General features: G+C 35.3%; 1 protein-coding gene across 3 annotated transcripts in view; it reads right to left on the bottom strand.

The window, feature by feature from the left end:
* Positions 1-27,386, bottom strand: part of LOC131047558 (uncharacterized) — a 305,899-nt gene that overhangs the window by 71,249 nt on the left and 207,264 nt on the right. For all 3 annotated transcript variants that reach the window (XM_057981396.2, XM_057981398.2, XM_059219838.1), the window contains 2 exons: positions 19,119-19,357; positions 11,685-11,724 (listed from right to left, as the gene is read on the bottom strand). In XM_057981396.2, coding sequence (XP_057837379.2) covers positions 11,685-11,724; positions 19,119-19,357 — 279 coding nt within the window. The remainder of the gene's footprint in view (positions 1-11,684; positions 11,725-19,118; positions 19,358-27,386) is intronic.

Raw genomic sequence — 27,386 nt, 5'->3', positions numbered from 1 at the left:
GATAGGCCAAACCCATGAATATCTGAGGACTAATGAGAAGGGGACATTACACCCAAGGCTCCCTACAATGGAAACATAATTTCTTCCTTCTGAGTTCATTCAACTAGCCATTATCAAGTTTCTTATTATCCTTTTGTGGCTGATGTGAATCCTTATGAAATGGTTTCTTATCTTTGTCCTTCTTGTAGTGAGATTCCTTAGATTTAAATTTGCTCTTGTAAGATGAAGGTGCTAAATCTTTATCTGTTTTGATGGCCTCCTACAATGTCAAAAGGATTATGACCCTTGACCCAACCCCGTAAAGGATCTAAAAGCCCATCCATAAATAAAACAACAAGTCTCCTCTCTGAAATATCCGTCACTAGCACCGCTAACCGTTGAAATTCTAAAATATAAACATCTACTGATCCCCACTATCTAAGCTGCACTAATTCTTTGAAATGCAACTCAGGATCCTTGGTGTCAAACCTCTCAATCAACCGCTCTGTGAACTCAACATAAGAAGTAATCTGCCCATGTCCCTTTTTAATCATACCGTGGTGCCACCACTCATGAGCCACTCCATCAAGGTGTATTGCAACATACTTAATAGCTTCCTCCTCAATCATAGGATTCAACTGAAGGTAAGTGTCCACCTTTTGGACCCAACCTCGTGTTGTAGTCTTACCAGAAGCATCAAAATAAGGTAAAGACAATTTACCCACTTTCTTCCTTAGCTCATAATTTTGGTCCCTGTCACCTGCACAAGGCATGTGTCTGATCCTCACATCAATATAGTCCCGAAGAGTTATAGCTGCTTGAAAATCCTATACACCTCTCTTCCAATCTCTCCGAAACTGATCCTATAAGTCTACAATCTGTGGTTCAACAACTGGCTGAAGTGGAACTCTAGGTGTAAAGGTGGGTATAAGAGGTCTAGAACTCGATGTCCTAGTGGGCTGCGCTACATGACCAAAACTATCTGCCATCTGTCCTCCCCCATTTCCATCGTTCCCTCCATTTTGTCCATTATTCCCTCCTTGATGGTTATTGATTACACCTTGTTGATTATTGATTCCACCTTGCTAATTATTGATCCCACCTTGCTAGTTATTTCCAGCATTACCACCACCAAGGTTATTCACATTTAAGCCATTTGTCTCACTATCATCTGTGTCAATAAATCCAACCGCTGATTCTATTGTTGTGCCCTTTGTTCTGCTAACTGCTGCCCTTGTACCAGCGTGTCCAATAATTGAATAAACCTTTCCTCTACCGGATCTCTTCTTTCACCCATATTTTCAGTTGAGAAAGAATTACTTACTTCTTCAAAAACAGGAAGTTCGTTTGGGTAAGTGACTATGGGTATAGAACTTCCCTGTTGTGAAGAAGACCCTTGATTAATACCCAAAATACCTGATGCTGTTTGGCCTTCAGGAATTAATGGTGGTTGCCACTCTTTTCTTAATTCTCGCTGATAATATCTCCTTTCTCTTTCACTCATTAACCCTCACAGGTTGGCAAGACTAAAAGCTCTGATACCACTATAATAGGCTGCCCTGTCTGCTGTAAATTTCCCTAACACCCTGTTGTTATTTCTTCGAATAGTTTGCAAGCATTCAGTAATAATCTGATTTTTTCCCACTCCTGAAGTTTTTTGTGGTTAAGTTGTATCCTGGTGCATTTTGATAGTTTGTGCTTTCATTCATTCACTAGCATGATGAACAATAAACCTCCTATCAACAATCAAGCTAATGGACATTGTTTGCTTTCCATTCCAATGATTAATTCATATCAAACATCTAACTGAATTCAATTGCTATTATCAAAGACATTTATCAAAGACACTCATAGTGTTTTTACTTCTAAGGTAAAATACATGGATATATATTTAGTATGCAATGTAAATTACAGCTGCAAGTGAGATAACTGTGAACCTAGAGAATTAGTTAATCTATTGTATTTCCTTCTAAGACCTTCGTTCCAGCAGCAATCTCCTTCCACGACACAATGACTTCAACCTTTGTTTAGACGCCACTATTTCCAGTGTCACAAACTGAATCACGGCTACCTGTTGTTCTTCACACGCCCAACACCCCACACACAGCAGCTTATCACCAATCACGCACAAAAATTAATATTCGCCCAGTTGGAAAGGAGTTTTAACACGCCCAGCTAGGACGTCTTTCTACGCTCAGTCTGTACACAGCCCACGCCCAACCAATAGAATTAACCTCGCCCAACAGTAGTAATAAGATTTACGCCCAACAGATATATTGGTGTTGAATGTATCTTAAAAGGTTCAGCTTCTAACATCTGGCCTATATAATGCAAAATACGAAGTCCCATGTATGACTCCCTTCCCAATACGCCCAACTGTATCAGATTTTAGTGTCCAACAGAAAGGTCAATTACATCCAGCAAGGTAGTTTGAATGATGTTCACAGAATGGTGAGTTCGAACTGTCTTGGCTGATGGCAATCATAGCGAACTTAATAATTAACATGTGCCCACGCTTTCCTTGTGCCAATGCCCTTATATATGTGCAGTGGATATGATGTTTTAAGCCTTCGAATATACTAAAGTTTTCTCTGTGAATGCTGACCTAGAATTTTTCTGCAACTGGAAACTTTGATACCATATAACACCGAGTTTGGTTTTAACTCCTTAGTAGTTTAGTGGGCCCTGCAGATGTTAAACAATCCTAGACCTAAAGATTCGATCCCTTCCTTCAATGCCAGTTTAATCTTAGAGATTTCCCAAACCTGGTCTCTCACAAGCAAGAGAAATGTCACACTTGAGGGGTTTTGTCCCCAAATGCTAAGAAAATCTCCAGAATGAATTTCCAGAAACTCAAAATTCACGAACACAATTTTCAAGATGTCTGAATCCTCATTAAATGCTCATATTTATTACTTCTTTTTGGCACACACCCCAAGGCACTATCAATGTGGGATAAATGAAAAGTAGAATAAAATATTATTATCCTCTTATGTCTCCACAAGGAAGGGTACTTTTAATATTTCTTTTTTGACATTAGCTTCAGCAATAAATAACCCCTTAAATAATTAAATTTAACTTTAGAAACTTTTGATTTTTGCCTGAATAATTAATTCCCCTATATAAAAGCATTCCAGGCGAATAAATAAATGCACCAAAATGAAGATAACCAAAATCTCTCCAAAAATTCACCCGACACTGAGCCCAAATTGACTTACTATAAATAGTAAGTTCCTAGAAACCCTGTCAAATCAACTCCGTTTGGCCCGAAACTGAATTTGCCTAGGCCAAATCCATCATAGATCCCTCCAAAGTCATGGTTAGCCCTCAGGACCATGACAAAAAAGGGCTGACGACAAATCGCTAGATAGCTGCTAAAAAGGGGACATTACAAAAGTGATGGAAGACTTTACGCTTTCATGGAAACTTTGTTTCCTTTCATATAAGCATCTTTGTAGTTGTTGGAATTTCTTAAGTTTTTGTATTTATTACTCTAGTTGCAATTTCTTTTCTGAAAAGAGAAAAGAATATCATCTTTTTTGAAAAAAGAGAAAAGGATGTTGTCCCACCCAGATAAGATTAGTGTTTATATGTTATAGTTAATTTGTAATAGTAGGAAAGGGAGAGCCTTCCCTTAGAATTAGAAGAGTTTTTAACTCACACATTGTGGCTGAAACCATAATTTTACACGCCTTCCGAGGTGTACAAAATTTTCAACCAACACACTCCTAATACAATCTTCATCTGGCTTCTCATTTGCATATTTCATTTTTGGTGGTCTCCGAAGAGGGTAACCAACCACCTCATAAAGTGAACTCGGATCATTAGTAGGCTGAAAATCATACTCTAACTAAGGTTTTGAATCTTCTCCCGGATCCCATACCTTACTATTTTCACCAAGTACAACATTACAACCAAGAGTTGTTCCATCATCCAACTCAAAAGGTGGATTGTCATGTGTCATATCATCACCTATCTCTAGCAATGGATTATCAACAACCACCACAAATTGATTCTTCCAATCTTGTTCATGCAAAAAAAATGAATTGTTGTTATGATGATACTAAATCAGAACTTTCATACCTAACAGCAGTAACTCTATAGCTGTCCCAAATCACCTGTGCCTCTTTGTTATGAAGATGCTCAACAATAGGATGTGGATCAACAATCTCACTAGGCCTTTGCTCAAAATCAGCTCCAAGCAATGATAAATCAGATTTTGTTTCAATATCATTGTTAAATTGATCAATGGCATCCTCCATGCTTGAATTGTGCTAAAAAATTAGAACATCATCACAATCAAGAGGAAGTTCATATTGTGTAGGATCTTCATCATACTTAGGTGCCAACGCACTTGGATTCCATGTGTCAAAAAGTTGAGCATTTTGTTTAGAAATAGAGTGCTCGATGTCCTCATGAGTGGTTGCCTTTGTGAGGAAGTCACTCCCAAGCTCACTAGCATTGATGTCTTCATAAACACTCCTCTCCAAAGGTTGTGTATGATCATCCAACCTGTATCTATTTGTACCATCATCACTAGAAATATCTAATCTTAAACCCAGGTCTATTGTTTTGTCCTTCAATTCATGCACAAAATCAACAGTAACTACATGCATGTTCAAAGAGTCTTTCTGAAACTGTCACATAATCTTTATGTATCAAGGCTCTATATCCATCCGAATGATTTACTATGAACTTGTTTTCATTTTCTTGTTTCTCATTGTTTTTTACACTAGTAGAATCTTTTTCATTCAATTCTTCTTTCTTTTTAAAGATGGATCTCAACCACCCAGGATGCTCGCACAAGTACTTCAAATTTTCCCAACTCGCTCTATAATTTTGACAACTCTCATTTTTTCTTTGATAACTTTTCTTTAATTCTATCAGCCCTTCTAGTTGGCCTTCAAAAGTCTTCATTTTTATACTGGACCCTTCAGGATGGCAAGATACACTGCTTTGATACCACTGTAATATGCAGCCCTATTTGTAGTCTAATTTTTGGGAGTGTGTTTGTTATTTTTACAATGTCTACAATGCCAAATAAAGTGTAGGTTTCAAAGATAATATTGCTATATTTATATTGAATGAAATATACTAGAAACTTCATAAATAACATTGTTGAAAATTTCAGATTTAAACTCAAACTTAAATATCCATTGTTTCTTCGAAGTAATGACAACCTAGATCACAAAATATCATTAATTATCTAAATCTTACATACCCACAAAATGCAATGCTGAAAATGTCCTTGTTGTTCACAAAATCTGCATTTTTCAAGCTCAAAACCCTAGGCGTTCAACTCCACAACAAGCTAACTTGATCGGCAATGAATGAAAGGTGAAGATAAGCTTCAATCTCCTCCTAAACGCCTCAGAAAACAGTAACATTAGTGGCTTCACACCTCTAGAAGTCCATATGAGCAAACTAGAGAGGGATGGCCAACATAGAAAGGAATATCCAGCTTGAAAGAGGACGCTTCAGCAATGGTAGCAAATCAGCAAACTAAACACTTCATTCCTCCTCCAAATATGCACTCCAAATTCTTTAGTAATTTGTGACTTCTTTTTTAATATAAATCTCTACTAATCCAAACTAAGCTTCTTGTGTGAAAACTCCAAGTGATTCTCCAGATTGTATTTTGCAATAGTGTGAAGAATGTTGCTTATGAGGGTTTTCGTCCTCACAAACCTTAGAGAAATAATCTCCAGCAAACAATCTTTTAAAATCTCCAACCAAGCACACCAAATGAACTACACTAGTTTTCTTTTATAACAATCTCAAGGGACTTCACTCTTTCCATCAATCAATGTGGGATAAATAAAGTCACTTTTTAGTTTTCCCAATGTGGAGTAGAAAATAATAAAGGCCTCATTCACTTATTTAAAAATAAAACAACTTTGACTTAATAACTAGCCCCTTTTTTTTAAAAACAACGTTGTGCAACTAGTCCAATGGGTACAAGTCGCTTAAGTCATAAAGTGACAATATTAGAGACTTAGGTGATTAAAATCAAAATATATTTCTCTGAACATAATTAAACTTCACCCGACGTCGAAATATGAAATACTACACTGTTGGAGAAACAAAGGCCGACCCAAATGCTAAAAATAGACACTTACTAAAAATAGAAATTGCTAAAAATAGTGTGTCCAAACACCAAATTGAGATACACTAAAACCTACTATAAATAGTAACTGCTAAAAATGGCCCTGCTAAAGTAAGTCTTACACAAGTTGTCCGAAATCACTCCAGAAAGTGTCGTTAATCTCCATTAATCCATCTGTACACATTGGCAACATCAAAATACCCTTCTGATCCTGTTGACACCAACACAGATAGCCAACACCAGATGCACTACAAGAGAACTAGAAAATGGGGACATATAATATAATATAATATCTATTATTTTATATTATAATAATATTATATATTAATATACAATATCATTATATAATATGATATAATATCTATTATATAATATGATATAATATCTATTATATTATATTATATAATAATATATAATAATCAATGAATTAATTAAAAAACTTCAACCGACTTGTATATAGGTTTTAATTCATTATATTATTGAATGAAAGATCCGAATGAAAAATCCTGACAAGTAGCAAACCCGACCCGAACTAGGTGCGAACTCGAACCCAAGCCGGACCTAGTCCGGGCACGGGCTACCTGAGTGCCGAACTTGGTAACTAAGGTCCACGTTCATCAAACTTGACTCATCAACAACTATACATGTGGAAGGCACTGAATTCAATGCAACAACGACTATTTTTTCATTGGTCCACATTCAAAAGGGATATATATATCCAAAGCAATGTAATTTTCTCATTGGAGGACATTAAATGTATGAAGGTGGTAGTTGTAACTACCCACATTAGGGTTTCTTATAATTACCTTGGTTGTTGATTTCAAATCAATATTGGCCATTCATTTATAATCAAGACCTCTATATAAGGCTTTGCCTTCTCATTTGTAAAGGATAATAGGGGGAAATTAGCAAGTAGCAGTAGCAGTAGGAGGAGATAAGAGATTGTTGCCAAGACTATGGTGGAATTAATACATAACTTCCATCAAAGACATGGTGGATCTTTATGTGTTGTTTCAACATTTTGGATGGTTACTACTACTTCAATTTTTAGTTGAAGTTCATTGATCATAATGGAGAAATGTGATGATTTTCGATTAGATTCCAGTTCATAGCATTTGTTGTTTGTTGATTGCAAATTGTAGTGTATGGTTAGTCTGAACCTAATTTAGCACTAGTTTGATTGTGGATGTCCATTTGGATTGTGCTAGTATTGGGTATTTGATGAATATTTTACAATATGAAAATCCTTCGTTACTGTTGTCATTTTATGACACCCTTGGTCCATTAGTAAGAACCGATTAGAGATACAATCCATGGACCAGCGCCGCCCTAGTTGGTCAAGGAGAAAAGTAGAAGAATTATGAGGTATGAGGTGTTGCCTTGCCCGGAGGAAGTTCCTCCCTTAGCATTTTCTTCCTTCCCCGGAATTCCGGAACCCCGAGGTTCCGAAATTCCTTCTCTTTGCCTTCTCTTGTTTTTCTTCTCTGGAACTCCAGAACCCCGAGTTTTCGAAGTTCCCTCTTCATTTTCTTCCCTTCTCTGAAACTTCGGAACCCCGAGGTTCTGAAGTTCCTCCCTTTCTTTCCCCTCCTCTTCTGTTCCTTGAAACTCCGGAACCCTGAGGTTCCGAAGTTCCTTTGCCAAGTCTCGCCTTTTCCTTGCCTCCTTCTCAGTTCCCTGGAACTCCAAAACCTCAAGGTCTCGAAGTTCCCTCCTAGCCTTCCTTTCTTTCCCCGGAACTCCGAAACCTCAAGGTTCCGAAGTTCTCTTCCTTTGCTTCCCTTCTTCGTTCCTCCAGAACTCCAGAACCCTGAGGTTCCGAAGTTCCCTGTTGCTCTCCTTTCTCCTTCCCGGAACCCCAAGGTTCCGAGGTTCTTTCCTTGTCTTCCCCACTTTGGGAACCCAAGTTTACGAAGTCCTCAGACTTCTTTCCTGCTGGCAACACTTCTGGATGGCATGATCAACACTCAAATCTTTAAATACTCCGACGACTTTTGTGACTTGTGCACCTTCTTTTGTGGAGCCATAGGGGTGCATTTAAGGTTTTTGGCAGGATTTCCATCAAGAGAGGTACAGGGCCATGCTAGTTGTGGTGACTTATGTCATGTCTGTATGCTCTGACTTTGGAAGGTCAGTCAATCCACCCTTCTCAGGGTTGCATTTTCAGGGTATGGCTAGGTTGCTTGCATGCACAGAATTCAAGTGCATGCACTTCCCTACACTCCCAGACTGACATTTCCCTGCACACATAGGGGTCATGATCACTCTTGTAACCATTTTTCTATATAAAGGTTGTTAAGCCTCATTGTAAAGGGTTCTCTCCCTGTTGGCTTGAGCTATTCTATGCTCTTTCACTTCTGTTGTATTTATCTTGCATTTTTGCAACTGTAAGTTTGGCCATTGGGCTTATGATGAATTGAAATCACCATTCTTGCCTTCCTTCAACTTATGTATTCTATGTATGTTTCCTTACCTTCATCATAGGTGTATGTTTGGCGGCTCTTCTCTCATATATGTTGTGTTAATTTATTTCTGAGTGTGACTTGTGGGAAACCTTCTCCCCTCTTGACATTCAGCGAATTCTAAACTCCATACATGCATTGGGGTCACTCATACAACTGAAGTTTGTGCATCTCCTGGGTGTTTCAATTGATTCTTTGTGTCATTTCGGGTAGGGAGAGAAACAATCTGTTCTTGGTGCATCACCTCCTTTTATTTTCAGCATTTCTCTCTTCCCTTTACCTTTGCAAGTTGTTAGGATAGGCTTAGGAGTAAGTTTTGAAGTGTTGAGTTGGTTCAACACCTGCACCTGGATTGAGAAGGAAGTCGGCCTTCTCTGAACATTCAACCCCCTTGTGCAAGGTCCCACACTTCGGGGTTGTTTCCATGTTTCACAAGGTTGTTGAGTTGATAGCTCAGCAAGGGTGCAAGCTTTTGTGATAACAATTACCTTTGGAGATTGCATCAGTTTTGTTTAGTCATGGCAAAGAAAGGCTTGATTTATGGAATCCATCTATCTAAGCACTATCTATTATCATCATTGTCTTTAGTTTTAGATTAGATTTCTCTAACCTTGTCCTTTTGTCTTTTATTTTTTTTCAAGTGAGTTTAGTAATCCAATTCCACGTTCTAGCAAAACATAAGTCCCTTTGTGTTACTGGCAATATTATTGTCAGAATATGCTATCTTAGTATGGATTTGTTAGTTTGCGTCTAAGGATTCTATTCGACCAGTTCTAACAGATTTGACAACATACCTTTGCTGTTGAGATGTAATTCTAGAGTTGTTCATAGTAGTTTAATAGAGTTTTTGGTACAAATTGCAGCATTGATTCATCCTTCAACAAACTCTCAAACATATCATCATTAATTCCAAGTACTTCACATTTTATGCAGATTACTTGCCAGCTATTTGACAAAATCTCTACCTTTAAATTGTTGGCCAATTGTTTGACATATTCATGGTTTTGAAAATAGAAAAGTTTCCCACTTCTTTATTATTCAAATTGTATCATATATAAGGTTCACCACCAAATTATCTTGAAATTGTAAGTCTAGATGGTTATGACATCAAGACAAAAATTAAATGTTTAATTTTCTGCATTGTCTTCATGTAGAACTGTGCAGCTTGCTGCTAGCAAGTTAGCATTCTAGTCACTGTAGTGCTTTCACCTTGCCCACATCGGAATGTGGGTGACCAAAAAGTATGAGAGTTAATAAATTTCATCAAATATTTGTCATAATCCAAAAATATTAACTCTGGGACAATAAATTGCATAGGATTTAAGATGAAACAGATAATAAACAGTTCATGCAAGATTTTCTAGGTTTAACACATACATAAATTTCTAGATAGATTGTAGAGAATGGAAATTTGTGCTCACAAACGAAACTTCAATGGCTGAATAAAACACAAAATTATGAATTTTTATAAATTAATAAGATGAAGAGTAAAGAGCAAATAACATTGTATAAATAATAGATCTAGTACAAAGTAAAATTATTAAAATTATTAGTTAGTTTCCAATAATTTATAAAATCTTTGACACAATGTTACAACACAAAGTGAACAATGAAATTACATCAATCATAATACAATCCACCATTCACATAGAATTTCATAATAGTTAAAATAATAAAATTATATCACAATAAAACGCTTCAATAAAATTCTTCTCTTTTAAAAAGAGCTTTTAATAAAATTATGATAAAAAGTAGATCCTTCCCAAAAAAAATCCCCTTACAATGTGCATTAGCACTTACTAATATGGTTTTCCAGACACGACTTGGAAACTTTCACAACATTCAAAGTCTTAAAAATTAAGATTAACTCTCCTAATTTTAATCCTTCTACTCTCACTATTGCATTTCTTATTCTATTTGAGATTGTGTGTGCTCTTTTCCAAATTTTCTAATTAAATTACAATTTACATGATCCACAAATTAAATATTTATGCAAAATTTTGAAATTATTGATTGTAAAAAAATAGATCGTTGAAAGGGGCCTTTTTAGGTAAGTCCATATTTAGACTTTTTGAGACAACAATGATTAACTTGAAATGATAATTTGACCCCCCACGTCATATGATGATGTGTAAACAAGCTCCAATGAAACCAAATTATAGTCCTTTACCTTATCCATTGGATGAAAAAGTCAATAAACATTATTTTTAACAAATTTCATCCATTGTAGGACCATGCATCTTTCATTATTTTTTGATGCCACTCAAATTTTCAATTCTTGAGAAAGTAGACCCTCAATTTAAAATTTAAGCTATAATTGACTAAAAATGCGGGTTATCCCTATGTCAAGATAACAATGTACCCGAAAAAAAAATCATTTTCAAAATTATTTACATATTTCAAATATAGAGATTGTTCTTGAAACTACTATTTTGTTAAAGGCTCCACTATAAATTATCTACACCTTGAATCACATATTTACTTAGCCCTAATGTAGACACCTAAAATCATCCTAACATCATATCAATGTTAACTTACATAAATCCAATCCATACTAATGTTTTCGGCATCATTAATTAATTAAATAACATCTACAATGGAAGTTGAATGAGAAGATTTCCTTTATATCAAGAGAAGGCCATGATTAAGTTTGTTCAAGATGAAGGGATGAGATTATTTACGTAAATACATAAATAATTAGTTGCAAGCTATAATGAGAAGGAAAAACAATTAGTTGGTCATTTATTTTTGGCAATGGAGGGAATATAGATTGATTATAAATAAAAATATTATTTAATTTAATTTAATTTATTTTTGGCAATGAATTAATTAAATAAGAAGATTATTTCATTAGACATGACTTTGGATTAGACTAATTAAATAATATAATATTTAGTTAATTAATGATGACGAAAAATTAAGATGGAATGAGTTTACATAAGGTGACTTTGGTATAATGTTAAGATGATTTTAGTTGTCTAAATCTACAACTTAAAAATAGAAATAGAAGCACGATCTATCAAATTTAAATCTATCTGATAATTGGTCCTTTTTGTGTAAAACTTTTTACCCTTCTCAAATAAAGGATTGTCATAGTTTAATTCTTTAAATTAAAAAAAATGTAAAGCTAGTCATACCAATATTTTTTGAAGAAACGTCTCCTTCTTAACACCGGTGCTGCAAAGATAGAATGAAATCTCTTAGTGTTTGAAGAAAATAAGCACAATAAGTACTTATGCTTAGGAGTGAAAACATCCTTTTATAGAAAAGAATAAGAACACAATTATTAAAATGAGAGGTATACTTCTTTTCTTAAACAACGGGCTTTATGAGTTATGGCAATTCTATACAAATTCAAAATGAAATACAAAACTGTAATAAAAATAAGGCTTTGTCTCAACCTTGACCATAAAATTATAGACTTTATGAAATTAAGTTTTCTCTTTAACCCTAACATTCACAAATAAAACAATATCTTCTTATAGAGAATCTTTATTTGATATACACAAAACTGTGAACATGTTTTTGTGGTTGGATTTCTTCCCTAAGGGTTACTCACATAAATCTGTGTCATGCAATCTTATGTATGCTGTAATATGCAGACCTGTTTGCCTTTGATTTTTGTTTGTTTTGAATGTGTTTTGCAATGATTTTGAGATGACAAATAAAGTGCAGATAATGAAAGTAACTTGTAGCAAATAAGCAACTAAAAAATATGACAATATTCAGAAATACACGTAGCTGAAAATTCCAGATTTTATTTCTGATCTGGAAGTACAATTTTTCTCAAATGTAAGAGCAACTCAAATCATTAAAAAGCATTACATATCTATTTCAGACATACCCAGAAAATGCAGAAATGAAATGGCTTGGATGGCTGGAAATGAGAAGAGAAAAGAGTGATGGCGTCCCCAAAATCAGCCACAAACCTCTGCAAAACCCCAACGCCCTCTCCAAGAACCCCCACACACTCACTTCAACAAGGTACAACCAAAATGAAGTACGACCAGCCTCAAACAATTAAAAGATGTGCAATAAAATCAATCAACCCTCTAAATCAGTCTCCACCAATAATATCGGACAGCAATCAAGAACACTACAAACTGAGAAGAAGGAATTAACAAGTCACCATTGAAGCTCAGCTGTGGTCTCTGTATGACTATGAAATCACCAAGATATTCTCCAAATTATCTCTCAATAACGTGGAGAATATCAATTGCAAGGGGTTTCGTCCTCATAAACTTGAGAAGAACTCCTCCAAGAGTAATAAATATCCAAAATATCAAACTTAGCATAAGAGAAATGAGCTCTAATTTTCTCTTTTATATTTTCCTAGAAGGGGTCGGCCTCTCCCAAATAGCCTTTTTAAAATATTAAAATAACATCAAAGACTCCATTAAGTGCGTTTAAATCTCCAAAATGCCCCCTTTATTAAATATTTGTATTTGCACTTTAATCTTGGTACTCAAATAGTCTTTATTTTAAAATAAACTAAATAATGATAAAGTTAAATATTTAATTTATTAACTTATTGTTATTTGAAATAAAACCACCAAACTACATAGAATATTGTGTTAATAATATCCACTACTCCCATTGGCATGTCTAAAAGTAGAAATACTGACAACTGGCTTAGTCGGTGCCTGAACCCAACTTTCTAAAAATATTATGGGAAAATTCGTTCAAAATCACTGCAGAAAAGGGCATCATGCTTATCATAACTACTAGAGCCCAAATAAACATATGATATTGCTATCCTATTGGATCATCTGGCTCTAAATTTCCCTAACCCTAACACATTAGCCTACAAGAACCCAATTGAATAGGTTAACAGTCCACCCTACTAAACATGTTAGGAAGAGAACATTACTGTTGGACACTGCTATCGTTACACCAAAAGCTCGAGCTATCAACGAACGCCACAATAGCCAAAGACAAGGATCCACGGGAGGCGGTTAAGCACATGTCTCGAATCCCGAGGTCAGCGCTCAACGTCTATTACAGACTAGAGGGTAACAATCCCCCCTTCGCGTGATCCGCGAGATTCGAACCCATAACCCAACGGTCTGATACCACTTGTTGGACATCGTTGCCATTACGCCAAAAGCTCGAGCTATCAACGAATGCTACAACAGCTAGAGACAAGGATCCACGGGAGGCAGTTAAGCACATGTCCCAAATCTTGAGGTCAATGTTGAATGTCTATTACAGACTAGAGGGTAACAATTACATATGCACATGTATTATTCCATTTACTTCTCTCAATGTTAGATAAATCTTGCAAATGTTGGTGACTGTTTTCAGATCACAGCATCTTATGTTTCTTAATCCTAGTCTATCAATTGCTTGCAATAGAGGTGTGAATCCCCAACAATTCCAAGAATTGCTCAATGATATATAACAAGTGAATATTTATTATGAATTGATATATGTTCCTACTTACTAGCTCATGAAGCCAATGGCAAGACTAGATCAAGATGAAATATCTAGAGAATAACTGAAACTATATTATTAGGAATTAAAAATATTACAAAATCAAATCACATATTCCAAAAACTTTCATGAGATATGTTATTGAAAATGTACTTCAGCAAAATATGAAATTACAAAACTAGAAAGTGTATTCCAAGAGCCTTGGAGATATATGGTATACTTATAATTGGGTTACCTGGGGAACTAAACATGTTTTAAACAATTTGCTATATGTTATGCTTCATTCTATGACTCTAGGCCAATCTACAAGAAGTACATTAATATGACATATGAGGGCTTTTTTGGTCATATAAGCAATTTTAAAACACATTTTTCAGGCATATCCAACTTGAGGGAAAACACATTTTTCTAGAAGCTTGTAGAAAGGGAATTTCTGTTTTAGATTTGTTAGTATTTTATTTCATACCTTTCAATGTGACACTAAAAACAACTTACAAGGTAAACGATTTATTCAAAATAGATGAAGAAGCTCTATGTAAGAAAAATAGAACAAAACCTCTATAAACTAAGGGCATGACTAGACTTTTAACAATATAATCAATTCAACACTTGAGGTTTTTAATATACATCACTGGCAAATTAAAGAAATTATTGGCGATTTTCTCTCAAGTAAGGGCACAAATTGATTCAACACTTATAATACTCAAAGTGAACTTTTCATCTTTTTATTTAAAGGAAATTAATACTTACTTTTTTTTGGCTAGAAGCAAAGACCCAAAATTGTAAGCACAACACAAAGATTGAATTGATTTGAACAAAAGAAGCATGATTTGGTAATAGGAATTAATGAATTGAGTACAAAGCCACAAACACCAACTTTATATGAACATGCAATAAAATGCCTACAAATTCAACAAAGTAATTCTATCTACCCAAGCACAAACAAGATCTCTTAAAACATTTGAACAAGAATTTTAGCATTATGCAGGCATAATATTCTTATTAAAAAACTATTGCAAATGACACGTTTGTAAGCATGTACAAAATTTTGCATGATACATAATAAAGTACATGTGGGAAAAGTACATGCCAATCCTTGGGCAACAAGAATAGAATGCTGAGTATCCTATCCTCTCTTGAATAAGGAAATCTCTAATGCTGTTATGAATGATCAAAGGGGATAACCTCAAGGTTCCAACTGTCAGGTCTTGACTGCTCAAGATAACTCAACGGTGATGTGTTTTGCTAGTAAACACGAGGGGGCTTACAAATGCAACAAGCTGGTTTGCATCTGCTGATGCTTAGTTCTCAGACTGGGGAAATAAATAAAAGCAAAAGGATAGGGTTTAGAAATCCTAAGGACAATGATGTTAATGGTTGGTGCTGCAGGTAGGCAGATTTCACATAACTAACCCCTGCTTAGCCAGAGATGTACTCACAACTCTACAAGGATAGTGCAAGCTCCAAGGGATAAAAGGATTTTCAGACCATGGGTATTCATTCAGGCACCCAATTCTGGCGCAGCCTGAGACAAACACCTACAGTTGAACTAAGCACAATAAAAGGGTTCAAACTAACCATGCACAGGGACCTACAATTAGCAAGCCTCCAATGGTATGAACCTGGAATCACATCCAACTCTAACTAACCGGTTGAAGAGAAACCATGCAAACAAATTAGGACAAAACAACAAAACACCATGCTTCAGTGTACCATTTATTTTTTCTAACTACCATTACAACAATTTCTTTCCCAACAATCCTATTCTACTTCTACTTTGCTAACTGCTAAAAAATAATCTAACTTCTAAAATCTAACTATCTAACTCCTAAAAATCTAACCCTTTACAAAGAGAGAGGCATCTACCTTTATAGATTTTACAATTTGAATCAGAGGCCAGGATTGAAACCATCCAATGGCTGCAATCTGCCTTCTAGAAGCCTAATAGCTTTAGCCCATGCCTAGTAGTTCCCATAACTTCCCAACTGCCTTTTCAACCACTTCTTCAGCTACTTGCAACTGTTTTACATAAATTCTGCAAATCAGGCAGCTGGGAAATAACTAACCTATGTCCCCCCTTGTTTTAAATGGCATTAATGGGGCCCACACGTAGTTATTTACAATAAGGCCATTGTTTTACAAACAAAATGATTTTCTATTGTTTCTAGTTGTGCATCTCTTTGATTCTGCATGTTCTCGTAGCATCCTGTGTAAGCACCAGCCTTTAATCTTGTGATTTGGACTTCAACTTGTTGTCTTGCCGATGGTTGTGGTTTCACCTTCCTGATCTTTGGGGCACACTCTTTGTTGACGCTGCAAGCCGCTGAGGTGTTCAGTGTACTGGTGTGGTGTTTGTGATACTTCAAATGGTAGCGCTTAAGCATATCTGTATGGCTTCCTTTGAGATCCTCATCTTGCCTGAATAGATAGGTCAAAGATCAATTATCATTTTGTTGTCATTTCATTATTGTCACTTAACACTGATCTTACTTAATTGGTTTGGATATCTTCATTGGGTGCCACCAAACTAGAAAACTTCATCACAATATTACATCAATTCCCTTATTGACAAAATTTGATAGTTCAGGCCTCTCTTACGCGATAGGAATGCTTTGGGAGCAATGCCTCATTCTCTTCGTGTTAGCACATACCGAAGTTTAGAGTCTCATGGTTTTGACGTTATTAAACTTGGCTTGAAACAAAATTTGGTATATTTTTCAGCCTTTACAAAGGCGTTGTGAGGGCAAAATGTCCTCCCCTTGACAACATGAACATATTTTCGGTGTTTAGAGGCTTCAGCAAACTTTAAGATGTTAATGAATTTTGTGTTTTTACCTTGCCAAACTTTATTACCCCTCTTCTATGTTTTGAAACTTCAACCCTTTAAAGGTGACTTTGGAGCTATTGGGATATCTCTCGGTGAATACAAGAGAGCTTTATTTCAATTTCAACACCCATGGCTTATGTTACTGGTCATCATTTAAGTTCGAACTCTATTGCTTTGTTTTGGTTTTAAACATAGCATGGGCATTTTCTTTCCAGCTATATGTGTTTATCCTAACACACAGCCCTATAGTCATCTTCACTTCTACAACATAAGTTAGAGGGAGAGGAACAATATAGCATATGTAGTGGGTCAGTATGAGCGCGTGAATGATCCCTTCACCATGCGCATGGTCAGAACTATGCGAGAAGGACAGCAGCACAAGCTGTCCAAACAGGCAATTGCACTAATATGGAAGTATAAGACTTCGGTTTTTTTCTCGAGCTTTGAAGGGCAATGACAGGAGGTGATTTCAAAGAAAAACTCAAACTTTTCTTTTCATTGGCTTCTCAACTTTTCATTCGACTTTCACCTGTTTTTCTCTTAGATGCAATTCAGGATTAATCATTAGGGATGCTGGAAATGTAGAGTCAGGCCTATGATAGCGAATAAAAAGAATGATTTCATTTGAATGAAATACCCGAGCTTTTCTTTGTGTCTCAACCTCACGTGGAGCATTGTCAAGATTTTCTTGGCATTTTTAGGTGGTTCGACTTTGTCTACAGACTTCTCTCTCTCTTACATGGGCAAGCAAAATGGGGGTCCCTTGGCTAAGAGGGGGTGGGATGTGCAAGCACAACAGGGAGGTCGGCCCCTTTTGAAAACATTTATTTGAAATTTCAATGTCAAGAAGGATTTCCAAAATACCAAACAGTAAGCACACATGTGAACCTTGTGTGAGTCAATTCGAGAATAGGTGCCCAACTCCACTCCCCCCCCCCCCCCTACTCAGAGAAAATAATCTATAGTTAGTAGATTGCCTAACCTCGAGCACCTTCTATTCCCACTCAACGCGAAGATAGTTTCCTTCTTTGAACCCAATCTTCACCATAAGATTTTTGTCCTAGGCTGCAACTTTGAACAAGATGTTCAAATTCCACCACTGAGGTTTTCAAAATATGAAATGCCAAAAGATGTGAATGCCTTTTTCCCTGCACAAGCTTCCTTTTGATAACTCACTTTAGATCTTTCTAATAAATACTTTTTGCAACCACTTTGAAAACTTTCTAGAAAAATTATTAATACTTTTTGGACAAATAAGTCACTTTTTTATAAAATAATTATTAATTAAGTATAAGTTGCCATAAAATAAAGATAATTCAAGACAACTAGATTTAATTAGTTATTGATTTATTTTCTCTTGCTTGCAAATGGAGACATTACAAATTTATATATATCAAACTTAGATATTACCATGAAAGGTACGGTTTTAAAAAAAAATCAATAGATCACCTTTCCAGCACAAATTAGTATCTCCCTTGATACTAATCCAAATCAAAATGTGACCACTGTTTGAAAAGCTGTCAAAATCCTCTTTCAACGAATCTAAACTCACTTTTTATAAAAATTTGATTCATGAACACTCTACAAGGAATTTGCCCCTTATCGGAAAAAAAATAAAATCAGCCACAATCTTCTTCCCAGCCTTGAAAAAAGTTCTTATACCAAATGTTAAGAACCTCACATGAAATAATATAAAAAATTTAATATATTTAAAAATAGAATAAACCCCTGAGATAGGGCAGTACCATACCATAGCCACTTTGAGGGAGAAAACCTCCCAATGCTAATTTGAAAGAGACAACTCTCTCAGCAAAGTATAAACTCCAATTAATATTCAAGATTCTTTTTACATTTGATAAGTAACTACAATAAATAAAGTCTTGCTAAAGACAACTATAACTATCCCATGCATGTAGATGCTAAATACTTTTATTTAATTTAACTAGTGAGATAAATTACAAAGATTATGCACATACACCTTTATGTAGTACTAATTAATACATTATCATATCATACACCTAGATGCATAACAATTATGACTATGTGCATCTTCAGATAGTGAAAAATTATACATAAATATTTGGTAGAACGAATGTTCATATTGATTGTATCTAGGGAGAAATTTGGTTGTCATTTTAGTGATTGCTTCTTGTTATTTTAGTAATCATGTTATTCTTTTATTAAATCCAACAGCAATACATCTTTTAGAGTAATATATATAACACCGGATTTTATTAGTAAACAAGATCAAGAATTACTACTTGCAATTACATATTTATAATAGAAAATTGTATTATAAGTTAACTCTAACCTGATGCCACCACCACCCGCTGGTCCATTTGTATAAAGAGCTTCACATTCCTGTGTGAAATGTACTGCATGGTCCTTTGAACTAAAGAGGCCATCCATTCGTAACCTTATGTCCATTGGCTCACCAGTTGACAAAGGATGTAAATCAGCAGAATGTGCCTGCAAGCTATCTACTCCAATGATGTATGAAACTATGTGATCTTGAGTTCCATGATACATCTGCTCTATCCATGAGCGAACCTATTATTTGAATTGATGAAAAAGAACAAACCATCATTATCTCAAGCATTTCAAAATATAAATGTTATAGTTTATACAGAACATGAAATCTATAAAATTAAATATTAAAATGAAGCTACATGCTTTAACCAAAGTCATTAAAAATATATAATTGAATATTGCTCCTAATATACTTCCAGTTTCCGCAACAGAGTATTAGTATTTAAAATCCCAAATTCAAAGTTAGTGAATTGGCTAAATATGCTCTTAAAAAGAATAAATGAGAAAAACTATCATCGCTATAATTACTCTCTGTGGAGGTCATCTTGAGATTAGCTAAAACACAGATGGGTCAAAACCCACAAAAAATAAAAATCTAACAATGCTTACAATGATACTTATTCTTGCCTTTCTTAATTAATGATGGATGTGGTGTTCCTCTTGCCCTTCCTTTTGTTTTTCTCCTTGCCCTTATCACCACCTTGCTGCTGTCCTTTACCCTATTGTCTCTTTGGCTCGACCATTAGAACAAGCATCTGTAAATGCCCAAACAGCCCACCAATGAATTTCTTTAGCACCTTCTGGTCCATGATGCTTTTTCCAAGTTCCACCGCTTCTTCTGGAATTTACTTGTGTACTATTGTACACTTTGGCCTTCTTTTTATCTAAGGAAATGTCAATGGATGGTTTTTTCATCCTCATAGAATATGGGTTAAAATTGTTTCATCAACAGATCTTTTTAAGTCTTCTCACTTGGATATTGGTTAACACTTTTCAAATCTGCAATGAAGACAAACGACTTCACATTATATGAGAGCATGCCCAGTAATTTCTGTCATGCAAAGTATATTTGTTGATGTTCACTCAACTGTTGCAAACTGAAATAAACCTCAAATCAGGCTATCCAATGATTATGTTTTCTGCACTCACCTCTCCATCAAACAGCTGAATGTTGGTCTTAACTTCAGCCTTCAAGATTGAAATGTTTTCACTAGAAGTAGGCTGTTCTGAATCTTGTTCTTTGCCTTTGAGCTCTTTTCCCTGCTCTTCTTGATTTTGAGGAAGTCCCAACTTTTGTTACAAGGCTATTATTACATATTAAAGCCTCTCTAGTCTGACCACTGATAGAGATCTTTAGGCCACATCATCTGCCAACCTGCAAATCTTGCTTCAACTCCATCCATCTCCCTCTCCATATCTGTTGCCATCACTCTCTTTTCTCTATTCCATTCTTTGTACTAATCTTGGGCTCAAATGGATCAAAATCACCACATCCACTAGAGTTTTCATATGTGTAACCTATAGGCTATAATTTTCAACCTTTTTTACCACAAACACAATTGTAAAGAACCTAAATATTGCTCTGATACCATCTGATATGTACACTAATGATGATATTCCACAAACAGTTCTTTAACTAAAGATATGAGCCACCAACACACAAATCTGAGCAGAGACTGTAATCTTTGTAAAAATACTTGAATTCTTCATACTCATTCATTAGTACACCCATTGGAATATATGAAATCATAAGGAAAACTAGAAACACCAAGGAAACATGCATAGACAATGACTAAAACACCAAATTACCCCGAAGAAATCCTCAATAGGTGAAATATCCAGCAATATTTAGACTTCATCATTTTTCTGATTACTATCCTGAACTACTGAAATCTGCAATAGGAGATTAAACACCGCACGTTGGCAGGGTCTAGGTTCTGATGCCACTGTTAGGAACCCTACTAATTGCAAATAACTTAAAAAGATTTTTCAAATTTGATTCACATGAGTTTTTTCAAACAATTGGCATGCAATGATTCAATTGTAATTTCTGATCTAAAGCTCATAAATAGCTGCAACTAAATCAGGTTTATAGGCACAATCCTAAATGTTTAGCAATCACTGAGTTTCTTCAGGTACATTTTGATGAAAAATTGGCATCAACTAGACTAAGAATATTTTCAACAATGTTTGTTCTGGAATCCCATTGTTTGACAATTAACGATAATACTCTTTTATTATGATACAAATCAGATGAACAAGAGTATAATATTGATCTCAGACAACTACAATGCAAGTCATCTTTACTGTAATAAGGCATTCCAAACTTGGAAATGAAAAGATTCTAACCTCACAACTATTGAAGCTGATAACAGTGTTATTACTGATAAATGCAATTACCCAGATGGCTTCTCTATATTCTGGAATTCCTGAAATCTCCTGCACTCCAAAGGGACAATTTGAAATGCCAACCACCTATTGGTCATATAATGCTGTTCGATCCATACAAAACCTTTTGAATGCTTACCACGTCTTTTTCAAAAAACACAAAAACATTAGAATCTGTCAATTCCTTGGCTCCACATCACCCCCTTGGAGCCAATCAACTTACTTGAGGAAAAGCAAGACAATGGATCCTACAATTTTGGGTGTTGGGTCACAACAGAAATATCCATCTTCTTCCTTTTAGTTACTGAATGCCATAACCTTCAGCACATACCCAGCTCCCTCTGTTGTCTATTTTTATAGGCAATGAAGCTACTAATAAATGTAAACCAGACTTGTGGAAAGGATGAAACACTACTTTTTTTTAAAATTTTATGCCCTTGTTTTCACACTCAACATCCACATTCTATCTTCAACATGAACTCCACCCTACTTTTTTACTCCCAATGCTCACGACCTAGCACTTTGCTAAATTACACTCTAATTTCAAGCTTTATACACCCATGTCTTGGCGTTAGGGCAAATCACACCAGTATTTAAAAGTTTTTTGGCCTCTATTGATATTCATGCCTAGCTGTGTTTTCCACGACTTCCTTATTTGAACATTATGAACTTCAAAATACATATGGCTGCCATTAAATTCTCATACATTTGTAGAAATGGACTTGACTTCTAAAGTGAACTTGCTAAATGCAACAACAATCATGAATTGGCAACTAGCAGATAGAATGGATAGCATTCATTTGGGGTGACTTGTTGGTGTAAATAATGTCTCATAATTACACTTTACTTAAGTTGACTTAGGATAATGCATCTCATAGTAGTTTGGATATGAGACACTTGGGGAAGTGTGCACATAGGGATGATGCATGATGGAGAAATTCCACCTTTTGTGGTCTTATCTTGTTGTTACATTCCACCTTTGGTGGGTGATCTACATCTTGTGGAATATTTTATTATATCTCCTACCTACTCCTACCTACCCTACCTACCCTTGTTTCTCATTGAGCCACATGTCATAATTGTGTGCTCACATATCCATATGGCCTTGCCTTTATAAGCAGGTTCATCTACATAGTATGTAATGATCCAGTTGATCAGTATTTTGCATATCGATTAGAATACAGTTTATTCTTATCAAATCTATTTGTCTCTCTTTTGTGCTATTCAACGTGCTCTTGATCTTGGCTATCTTCAACAAATTCCTACATGACTAGAAATTGTAGCAAACCCCTTTTGAAGTGCTCTCTTGCTTCCCAAAATCCTTCATCTATATTGTGTGAATCACTCTTTAAAATACAAAACCCACAACCAAATTATTAAAATTTAAATACATGGATACAACTTTTGATGTTGCAATGTTCAAACGGATTACATTGAGCATTGTAGGTGATCCCTGAATGGAATCACTCAAAACGAAACGAGGGTTTCCATCCTCATCTCGAAATCTTCAGCTCTTTGTCGATCCTTGGCTGGAACCGCATTGCCTTCCGGTTTTTTGTTTATCAGGAAAACCGTTGGGGTTTTCATCCCTCAAGTGAGAAATTTAGTCATAGGCACAAATCTCCAAAAGAGAAATAACCAAACTCGAAATGAATACTTGTTATCTCCTAAGCCTCCTTTTATAACCTCCCGCAAAACTTTCCAAATAATATCTTTTTAATAACACTTTTAATAAAATAATATTCCTTTTGCACTAGGCTGCCATAAAATCAAATATTATCCATAAAACCCATTTGATTTAATAATAACATATTAGTTGCACTCTATTAATAAAATAAAGTTATTTTGAGGAGCTAAATATTTAAATATCAAATTAATTTGATTGGTTAGAAAGGAGACATGACAATTAGGCACTTGTTTAGTGGTAGAAATCCAACCATCCACTCATTCAAAATTGAAAAAAGCATTTTAAAATTTTTTCTTAATTTAATTCTTCAGCCATTATGCATGGCACATTGTTATAAGTTTATGCTTAAACTATGGTGAATTTCTGTCTGTAAAAAATCCTAGAGGATTGCGCATAAGGTATTGTACTAGGTTAATGGTATTGCAAGCAACTAGCAAAGAAATATATCTACAAGGAGTTGTGACCAAGTTTTATCTATAGTTGCACCGTTCAACTTAGCCGCCTATGATTAAAGATCTATAATTTAAAAGTAATCCTTGACAAAGTACAGTAGTCAAAATATGTTATAATTATATTTGTATGAGGATTCATTCTAGTTTTGTTGGTTATATCTTTAGAAGATCTCTAGAAAAACATTACTAAGCTTGGCAAAAGTGTAGAAGAGGTTTATTATCCTGTTGTTCATTGGTTTTTGGAACCCTTGAACCTGAACATAGGTGTTTTCCCTATTTTAAAAAGTTTGGTCACCATGACTACACCTAGGTGAAAGCCTTAGGGTGAGGATTAGTGCAGAAAACAAAACCAAGTTGTTCTCCTCTTGTCACAAGTTTGTAATTCCTCTATTGTTGAGAGGAACTGATCTCCATATAGCTTCATCCCACAATCAAGAAGAATAGGATTACCTTTGGGAAGGAAGAGAAGCCATTGGTTATACAAATGCATTTGTACTTCATGGACCACATAATGCTTGTGTACAAGGAGGGCCCAACAGCGTGGTGATATATAGACCCAAATGAGCTACAAAAGATTGATGAGGATCAAGCTACATAAATATTAGTGTCCAAAAGTGGGAGTTTCAAGTACATGGGTCCAATAGTTCTAGCAACGAGTTTGATATGGCATTCAGGGAGGATTATTAAATGACTAAAACATTGGCCCATTGTACTTGAAAGTTAACACTTGATGTAATCATGATATTGAATATAATAATATATTTATGTTTAAATTTTTTAGTGCATTGTTAGTTCAATTGATTCTTTGTGTTTACAATTTAATTTTACGAAAAAAGACAAATTGCAATTTCTTTTACAATTTTTTTATAATTAATTTTTCAAGTACCCTATCATATTTGTGTTGCTGTCCTCTTCCATCCACTGTGTTTGGAAATTATTTTTCAAATTTGAAAGGGTGGTTCCCTAATTTAATCTAGTCCAAAATTAAAAAAGTCGGATAACCCATATTATCGAAAAATATGAAACACAATTATAGTCATTGTGCACTAACTACAAAAGCTTGCTACTTATGCACGCTATTTAAAATATTCTTTGAGGTTTTGCATGAAAGTAAAACAACCTAAAAGCAAAGTTGACCTATTTTCTTACTAGAAGCACAAGATTTGCGATGTTCTTATCTCATCATGAGGTTTTCTATTATGTAACTTAAAAACAATACAAACTAAAAACAAATACTACTCAATGGTAGAAATAGAGATTGATGAATTTATATTAACAATAGGATCAATTTAACATAAGAAACATTTCACAAACAGTATGAAACACAATGCAAGATTGAAGGCAGCAATTATTTAAAAGCTTGCAAAGTACTGATTAAGAAGAAAGAACAAATACTAAGCAAAGTTGAACACAAATCTTCTTATTACTAACTTATCGAATCTCAACATTAATAAACTCACTTCAAAGCTGAATAGAAACTTCTACAACATAATTTTTGCACAAAATCTCCTTACAGCGTACGTGCACAAGGCATTTACTTATTAACCCTCAACAAGAGGCGAAAAAAATAACCCCACAAAGCTCACGCTTTAAAGAAAAACTGATCTTTGTTTAAAAACTAATGGCCTCAAAATATAGAATTATAAAAAATGACTAGTTATGTATCATCAATTTTTCTATTTCAATATATGAATTTGAATATTTTGAATGTCTAGGGGGTTCAGGAGATGGTACACTATTGTTTTGCTTTGCCAATCAAAATGGATCCAAAAACTCTCTAATTTCCATGATTGAAGGGTTTTGTGCTGATTCTTCTCTATCCAACTATCACTGTGCAAAGTTTCTATTGTTGATAAACAATATTTGGTACTTAGGTAGCTTAAGTCTGTATGTAGTAGTTTGTTGAAATGTTGCGACTGATCAGCAAAGTACTGTACACTCTGCACGTATCCTCGCCAGGGTCCGGGGCCGGGCCGGGCCCCGGGCAGGGGTTCGAGGGCGGCAGCCCCCGAGAAAATTTTTTTTGCCGTTTTTTGTTGATGAAAACCGACATTGTAATAAAACCCTAAAAAGGCCGACTTTGTTTGTTGCCCTAAAAACGCATGTTATAAGCAGCTGGGATGCTTAAGGCATTGTAAGGTTGATGTACTATTTTTGCTGGATACTAAGAAAGATTGGACAGCTGTGTATGGTGGACGTAACCCATTCTGGGTGAACCACGTTAAATCTTTGTGTTATCTGTGTCTTGTTTTAGTTCTTTATCTTTCATATTTAAATCTGCATATAATTGTTAGTTCATATTTGCTTCGGATTTGCTTGAAACCCTAACAATTGGTATCAGAGCGAGGTTTTCTGTAATTGGCAGGACTTTCAGATTTGAGTGGGAGCAATGGAGGATTCCAAATTCAAGGTTGAAAAGTTTAACGGCCAGAATTATCAGTTATGGAAAATGCAGATGGAGGATTACTTGTATCAAAAGGATTTGTGGCGGCCATTGGAAGGAAAGGCAAAGAAACCGACCACAATATCAGATGAAAAGTGGGACATTTTAGATAGAAAGGCACTGGGATCCATTCGATTGTGCCTTGCGTCGTCTGTAGCATTCAATATAACAGAAGCAAAAACGACTGTAGATTTGATGGCAACATTGGCTAAGCTGTATGAGAAACCCTCGGCTTCGAATAAGGTATTTCTTATGAAACGTTTGTTTAATTTGAAAATGAGTGAGGGAGGATCTGTAGCGGAGCACTTAAATGAATTTAATACAATTACCAGTCAATTGTCTTCGGTAAAAATTACCTTTGCAGAAGAGGTTAGGGCTCTCTTGATTTTATGTTCTTTGCCAGAAAGCTGGAATAGCTTGGTTATGGCTGTAAATAACTCTATCTCTGGTAAAAATACTTTGGTATTTGATGATATTGTTGGTGTTATCCTAAGCGAGGAAATGCGAAGGAAAAGCACAGGTGAGACTTCAACATCATCGGGTAGTGTTTTGAATGTGGAGAACAGAGGAAGATCAAAGGAAAGAGGAAAAGGCCCTGGGAATGAGAAGTCACGAGGGAAGTCAAAGAAAGGACGCTCTCAATCTAGAGGAAAGAAAGATTGCTGGTACTGCAGAAAGCCTGGTCATCTAAAGAAAGACTGTTGGTCTCGAAAAAACAAAGAAGGAGACAAAAATGAAAATGACAGTAAGGAAGCTAATATTGCAAGTAATACTTTACAAGATGCTTTAATCTTATGTTTGGATAATGTTAATGATTCCTGGGTAATAGATTCTGGGGCTTCATTTCATACTACACCCCATAGAAAATATTTTCTAGATTATGTTCAAGGTGATTTTGGACAGGTATATTTGGGTGATGATGAGCCCTGCCAAATTGTTGGAAAAGGAAAGATAAAGATCAAGTTGCAGAATGGTAATGACTGGTTTCTGCAAGAGGTAAGACATGTTCCTAATTTAAGAAGAAATTTAATTTCTGCAGGACAATTAGGTAGTGAAGGTTGCATAGTTACCTTCTCAGACAATATGTGGAAGGTCACTAAAGGATCATTAGTAGTAGCTAAAGGTGCGAAGGTAGGCACATTATATCTGTGTACTGGTAACACTTACTCTACCTTAGCTACTACAGATAAAGTTACTGCAGGAACAACAACAATAAATGTTGCAAGAATAGATTCGATAATGTGGCACCATAGGCTTGGGCACATGAGTGAGAAAGGGATGAAAATCCTTCACTCCAAA

This window comes from Cryptomeria japonica, chromosome 4, assembly GCF_030272615.1.
Source record: "Cryptomeria japonica chromosome 4, Sugi_1.0, whole genome shotgun sequence".
Taxonomy (NCBI): Eukaryota; Viridiplantae; Streptophyta; class Pinopsida; order Cupressales; family Cupressaceae; genus Cryptomeria; species Cryptomeria japonica.
This window is presented reverse-complemented; position numbering and strand designations above follow the sequence as displayed.